This window comes from Lactuca sativa, chromosome 3 (assembly GCF_002870075.4).
Source record: "Lactuca sativa cultivar Salinas chromosome 3, Lsat_Salinas_v11, whole genome shotgun sequence".
NCBI classification, from domain to species: domain Eukaryota; kingdom Viridiplantae; phylum Streptophyta; class Magnoliopsida; order Asterales; family Asteraceae; genus Lactuca; species Lactuca sativa.
In genome coordinates this window covers 147,221,388-147,228,537 of record NC_056625.2, presented here as the reverse complement: position 1 = coordinate 147,228,537, position 7,150 = coordinate 147,221,388, and the positions used below count along the sequence as shown (strand labels likewise).

The window sequence follows — 7,150 nt, the reverse complement described above, 5'->3', positions numbered from 1 at the left end:
TGAACATCATCAGAACTTAAGTGGCTAAATCGATACATAATTAAGACTTCGGTGAAAAAAAAATCAAAACTCTTTTTTATAAATATCCTTAAATTATTTTGTCAAACTTAATCCCACTTGAGTACTTAAGTGACCAGCCGTGAAGATGAAGTTATACTTTGATGATAAAACTGATATTAACGAAAGTAGAGGGGTTAGACTGAAAATATTGTTTTTACGTAGTCTACAACCACTTGTACCTAATTCTCTCCCCTCGGAAAATCCCTTTCTTTTCAGGCCACGTTACAATCACACCACCGCCAACGGAGTTTCAATTTGCGCCGCCGGCGAAGAATGGTATCGGACTCGGAGCTCGTCAATCGGCTACGGGAGTTCTTAAGCACGTCTGATCTCAACACCACCACAACAGCTAGCGTACGCCGGCAGCTAGAGCAAGATTTTGGAATCGATTTAAGGGATAAAAAGGCGTTTATTCGAGAACAAGTTGATCTTTATCTCGAAAGTCAAGAACAGAACGAAGAAGATAAAGAAGGTAACGACGAGGAAGAACAAGTCGAAGTTGAAGAAACAGAAGATGAAGAACCCAGCACTGGCAAGAATGGTGGTAGCAGAAAAAAAGGGTTAGTTCTTAATCTTTGTTCCCAATTCTACTATAATCAATTTCGAATTTGTTACCCTACGCTTCCAAACTACATATAGAATCCTCGTCATGAAAGAAATTCGAACTAGGCTTAACACCAAGAAATCACAATTTACAATGCAGCTCTTTTAATATAGCTGATTCATGGAGACACAGGAGAAATTAGTCGAAAATTCGTTACTTTTATTACAGTGTACTAGCTGTTGTTTTATCAGGTCGATTCGCTTTTGATGTAATTGGATTAGAAATTAATTTCGAAGAAAGGGGATAATAGGTATTGGGCTATTTCCCCCAAAATTATATGATTTTAGATTGGAGTTATGATTACGAATTTGTTATCTTTCTTCATGATTTTGTTAGACACCCAACTGAATATCTTTCTTCATCGTTGCTAATTTGTATACCCTTAATCAATTAGCATATGAATTCAATGTGTTACTTATCGAATCTGTAAAAAAGTTAAGAACTTGATGGGGAAAACCTTGATTCAGGTCAAAAAAGGAGAACACAGAGGTTAAGAAAAAAGGAGGTGGATTTACCAAGTTATGTACTCTTTCTCCACAGCTTCAAAAATTTATAGGAGTTCCTGAATTAGCTCGAACAGAGGTAGTAATATACTTTCAATTTTTATTTATTTTTTCTTATTATTGGATTTTTTAAATGATGATAAACAAATGAACGAAATTAAATTTGTATTTGTTGATTGTAGGTTGTTAAACAGATGTGGGGTTACATTAGAGAACATGATTTGCAAGATCCTGCAAATAGAAAAAACATACGATGTGATGAAGCATTACGTGAGCTTTTTGAAGTGGATACAATTGACATGTTTCAGATGAATAAGGCTCTTGCAAAGCATATATGGCCTTTAAATTCTGATGGTGGTATTAATTTCTTTATTTCTTTTTTACTTTCTTTCTTTTATATGTATTATTTGACTTTGATTTTTAGATAGTTTTATGAATTCATCTATAATATTCTTCTACTATACTTTGAAAAATCTATCTGATTATAACATAACATTCTACTTTCTGATATTTATTTATTTAATTTTTTTTTATATCAGTGAAAAATGAAAATAGCTTTGTATTTGAAAATATGACGATTTTTTTTTTTTTAAAAAAAACTTGCAGCTTCAGTGAGTTCAACACCGAAGGAAAAACCAAAAAAGAAAGAAAGAGAAGAAGGTGGGAACATTGTACATGTTTTTTATAACATATATTTTCAGTTTTCTTTTTTCTAGTTACGTATTTTAAGTTGTGATTTAATTAACAGATACAGAGGAGCCGAAAAGAAAGGAGAAGAAGCAAAAGGGTAGTGGGGGTGGGGGTGGGGGTGGGGGTAATTCTGGTATTCTTGCTCCAATTCCACTTTCAGAAGCTTTAGTCAAATTTCTTGGAACAGGAGAAAACGCATTGTCACGTTCCGATGTTGTTAAAAGAATTTGGGACTACATTAAAAAAAATAACCTTCAGGTATTAATATTTTATTATAGACTATATTATTTTACATGATTTAAGGCTGAAAAAAAATAAAAATATAGAAAAGCATAAGGTACATTAGCCATTAAACTATTATTATAATAGTCTTACCAATTTTTTTTTTTTTAAAAAAAAAGTTCAATGGCTAAATAAAAAAATGGTGAAATTGTTTGATATGTCTCTTATTGGGTCTGGTAAGTGGTAAGTGGTAAGAGGCTGAGTCTGACTCGGTCAAATTTCGGTCTGACTCGGTCAAATTCAGACTGTTTGATAATATAATTAGAAGCCTAGGATATGCCTCTCAGCCTCTTACCGGGTCTATAAGAGACCGGGACTGTAAGAGGCTGGGGCTGACTCAGTCAGATCTGACTTAATCAACAACTATCAAACTGTCTATTTTATTTTGGGCTTTTATGTGTTTTCCTATTTTCCATTGAAAAGTGGTTTGTTTAAATGGTGAAAATGTGTAACGTATTGATCATTATAGAAAATAATTATAAGTGGTTAATGGGTATAGTAAAATAATTCATAAGTATAATCTTTTTTTTTTTTTTTTCCAATAATGCTCTCAATCTTGTGGTTGTTGTTGAAGGATCCATCGGACAAGAGAAGAATCTTATGTGATGAGAATTTGAAAGAGCTTTTTGATGTTGACACTTTCATTGGATTTGGGGTTTCTAAACTTTTAGCTACTCATTTCATCAAGGGCGAGAGGTGATTTGCTTTTACTTATTATTAGATGAAATGAAATATTTTTGGAAATTTTGCTTGGATTTTTCTTGTCTAATTTAATGTTGTTACATTATGACATGAAATGTATCTTGTTAACACTCTAGGACCAAAATTGTCAAAAACCAAAAGTTATTATTTATAAAACGTTGGTTTTTGCGTCTTTTTTTTAGTATATTGTTTGGACACGTTGCTGTTAATGTGTTGGTTTTACTTTTATACCCTTGAGGAATCTCGACATTTACATTGTTATGATCCGTAGAATGTCGTGTTTGATGAGATGAACTGTTTTTATTTTTTATATATTTAATGAGCGTAATGGGATATTTCATATCTGATAGCCCATATATGGATGTATTTATAGTTGACAGAGAAAGAACAATTTGATAAAGAAAGTGAGATAAGGTTTTTGTATTAAATTTGCAAGAAAAAGAAAATGACAAAATTAGCTGCTTTCATATAAGAAATTGCACAAGATAGCTATTTTTTTATTTTATTTTCTTTTCAACAGTAAATTATTTTTATATACCGCGAGATTCCTTTTTATATATGTGAGTGTTCTTCATATATTGTGAAAATTATAATCTTTTTATAAAAAAATTATTTATGACGTTTTTGTTGTGGGGATGTTCAACAACCATTTTGAAATCAATTCCTGTAGAGGTGAAAAACTGAAAATGAGTTGTTAAAAAAAATTTACAAAAAAAAAAGAAAAAGAAAAAGAAAAAGAAAAGGTTTTAGAAAAATGTCTTGGTATTAAAAGATCAGAATTGGATGCGGTTGTCATATCTAATTGGTTTTTGCTTATAGAATTAACAAACTAAATGTCAATCTGATTTTCTCTTATTTTCTTGGTCATAGAACCTTTTATATTTGTCTTGTATCATTAAATTCACACATTTTTTTAGTATGTTGTTTTTTTTTTAAACGGCATAAATTTATTAAAATCACTGCCGAACAAGCAAAAGGCGAGACAAGAAAAAGAAAACCAACAATTATATAATGTTAAACGGAGAACAAATCCAATCTGTCCAATTACAAGCATCAACATGACATCTATGTTTTATCCAACTAAAAACCGAAGTGATGATGTTAACCACCAGCTTTGAAAAGGAAGTTTTCAGATTTTTAAATACGAAGGCATTCCTAGTTTTTCAAACGCACCATAAGAAGTCATAGATGATGACCAAAAAGAGTTGACATTTCTTTGGGCAGTGTCCCCAAATCCGCGGTGAAACCAACCAACTCACTAAACGTCTCAAAATTTTGAGTTGGAATGTCACACCATTGAAAAATCCACCTCAAAACCTACTTAGTGAAATGACAACCAACCAGAAAGGGGCTTGTCTCATCCATCCCATTTGAACAAAAAAGACAGTTCAAAGAGGAAATTGAAATTCCCCTGCGAGAAAGCGTCAACGTTGAAGGGATCCGATCTAGACAGGCATGCCAAACAAACCCAATAACTTTAAGAGGAGCTAGAAGAACCCAAATAGTTGGATTATCTACTGGAGTAGTAATCCTAGAATCAATAGAGACCTCAAACTACAAACATAAAAATTTCCGTCTGAGGAGACCTTGCATCTCCAATTATCCACATGAGAGACTAAATCCAAATGTAAAAGAGCCCCTATAGCATCCCGACATTGAAGTATTTTCAAAATTTCCCCTTTATTATCAAGACTTATAGCATTTAGCCCTTATGTATGAGAAAGTTAGCATAATGTCCCATAGTGGCATTTTTGTAATTCCAGGCCGAGGCTAAGTACGTTGGGCGTACATTGTGTACACTGAGCGTACATGCACAAGATTGAGTACGTTGGGCATACACCAAGTACGCAGGGAGTACGTGAAGAATCCTCAAACCCTAATTTTTAGGGTTTGGGCCATATTCAAGCATCATTAACTCCTCATTTCTCATTCCATCTCCAGCCTCCAACCTTCATTTCGTCCTTTGCAACCCTAATCCATTGTATGTGATCCTTTAAGTTCAAAAGTGTGTGTTTGAGGTGCCTTTGATATAATGTGAAGAAAGAAGCATCATCTTGGAAGATCAAGACCTTCTAGATCCAGGAACATGTCACATTCGAGATCCATTTTGAGGTATAAAATTATGAAATTGATGATTCTATGTATATATTTAAGTTAGCAATGGAGTGTATGTCCTTTTGGTCCCATTATATGGTTATTTCGAGTATAAACTACTCCAATACATTTAAGTTGTCCTTTCATTCATTTTGTGGTGTTTAGAAGCATAAAAATGTGGACTTGATCACTTATTCCTTTGCATGCAAGCGCTACAAGTCTTAATGGGTTAAGTAGATGAGATCTTTAATATTAAGCACTTTTTGGCCATGCAAGACCATAAAGTTGGAAACTTTATGGTCAAGAACATTATTTGGGGCTTGGATTTGACTTTGGACGTAAGCACTTGCTGTAATAAGCTCTTAATGGGAAAAGAGATGACCATGTCCATACGCTGGGTGTACCAGGTGGTACACTACGTGTGACAACCCAAAAATTTATATTCTATACAATCATCCACTCCAATAGAAGTCAAAACTGTTTCTGGTAACTTTCAAGCTTTTTGGAATAAGTTTGAGTGGTTTAAAGTTAGTACTTCTTGGGTGTTTTCTTGATGTTTAGAAGTGTAACTAGGCTTATAATACTCTAGGATAGAAGTACTTACAAGGTAGAAGCTTGAAAAGGTGCTAAAAGTCCAAGAACACTAGTGTGTGTTCTTGGTGAAACTTGAAGATCTACACTTTTGGAATGATTTTACGGATAGAAGTGTGTTAGATCACTAGATTAGGGTAGATATCAACTTACTAGGGCTTAAAAATACTTACAAGTTGAAGATCTTGAAGAAACCTTGGATGATACTTGACAGAGAAATGGGTTTGGGTCTTGAACTTGTGAAAAATGGTTAAATATCTAAGTCTCACTTATATAGTCATTAGGGTTTACGGTCCAAATACCATTTGGGCCGTAAACTCAAATGGTATTTGGACCGTAAACCCTAATGACTATATAAGCCATGATCAAAGGTGTTTACGGTCCAAGATGTTCTTGGACCGTAAACCCTAAAAAGGGTGCCAAAGTGTCCCTATTCTCTCGCCAAGCCTTGGAAACTAGCCTAGAACCTTACCTTGATGTGCTAAGTACTTGAAAACATCAAATTGATGGGTTTTGAGTATTCTCACACTTCCTAAGTGTACATGCAACCCTAATAACCTTGGATCTATGTTTGTCTAATTATCATGCAAAGTTGAATTCCAAGGTTATATTCCTATCTAGCATACATGGGGAACAATTTTTAACTTGAATGAAAGATAGAATAACTTACCTTGTTGTTGCTTATGTTCCTTGAAACCTTGTGAGCCTAGCACCCCAAGTGTGATGCCTCAAATGCTTCACACAACACCAAATGCTCTTGGAAAGACTTTTGAGAGAACACACACTTCTTAAAATCGGCCTAGCCCTCTTGTTTCTTATGTGTAGCCGATTTTGGTGGAGAATGGGACTCTTATATAGTGTTGACACATCTAGGGTTACACCATGTAAACCCTAACATGTCATGACTCTTCATTTCCATGACCCATGGGTTTGTAACTCCCATGGAGCATCCTATGGGTGGAACCCAACTTGATAATCCATGGAGCCTCTTAGTCCACTATACAAGATATGGAAGATTTACATAATCAACCCATATATTTAATTAGTTATCTTTTGATCACTTAATTAATTCTTGATCAAACTAATCAAATAATATTATTAATATATTAGAACTTATAATATATTAATAACCTCCAAGTGTTATTTCTCTCATTTAGTCTATCCAATTGCATGGTGCCATGCAACCCAAATGGACCATGTCGGGTCGGGTCAAGTACTTCCCATAAATAGTTATGGACTTAGACACCTTATCCAACAGTCTCCCACTTGGATAAGTCTGATAACTATAACTCTAGTACTTCAGGAACCGATCGGAAATCGTAGCTCTTTCAAGGTCTCTCGGAATTGAGAAGATGATGATACGCCATTTAAGATAAGTGATCATATAATCCTTTGTTCTAGATATCAGCTGGACAAATACATGGAACAATGTCTTACTTATTGTCCAACAGTTTGTTTCCCGATTTCCAATTTGTTTGACAAAGAACTTAATTGAACACATCAATTTAGTTATGACCGGGCCCGGTACATAGGTCAAAACAAAAACATCGAGGGGCCCAGATATAAGCTTCTAATCCAAGAAGGAATAGATAAACTTCGACTCATATGTTTGTTCTACCACTCA

At 34.1% G+C, this 7,150-nt stretch overlaps 1 protein-coding gene across 2 annotated transcripts; it reads left to right on the top strand.

Moving 5' to 3' along the window:
• Positions 1–235: 235 nt before the first annotated feature.
• On the top strand, positions 236–3,013 carry LOC111884026 (upstream activation factor subunit UAF30). 2 transcript variants are annotated; one of them, XM_052769411.1, is made up of 6 exons: positions 236–620; positions 1,132–1,246; positions 1,350–1,521; positions 1,774–1,827; positions 1,916–2,115; positions 2,714–3,013. In XM_052769411.1, the coding sequence occupies exons 1-6, from the start codon at positions 334–336 to the stop codon at positions 2,837–2,839; spliced, it is 954 nt and encodes a 317-aa protein (XP_052625371.1). In that variant the 5' UTR covers positions 236–333; the 3' UTR covers positions 2,840–3,013. The 2 variants fall into 2 exon arrangements, with proteins under 2 accessions (XP_052625371.1, XP_052625370.1); XM_052769410.1 differs by having other exon boundaries at positions 237–620; positions 1,350–1,524.
• The last annotated feature ends 4,137 nt before the right edge of the window (positions 3,014–7,150 follow it).

Excerpts from the sequence above, each read along its gene's own strand:
- LOC111884026 (XM_052769410.1), top strand. The coding sequence starts at position 334 with ATGGTATCGGACTCGGAGCTCGTCAATCGGCTACGGGAGTTCTTAAGC. Across the intron at positions 1,525-1,773 it reads GCCTTTAAATTCTGATGGTG|CTTCAGTGAGTTCAACACCG; the intron begins GTATTAATTTCT and ends AAAAACTTGCAG. Across the intron at positions 2,116-2,713 it reads TTAAAAAAAATAACCTTCAG|GATCCATCGGACAAGAGAAG; the intron begins GTATTAATATTT and ends TTGTTGTTGAAG.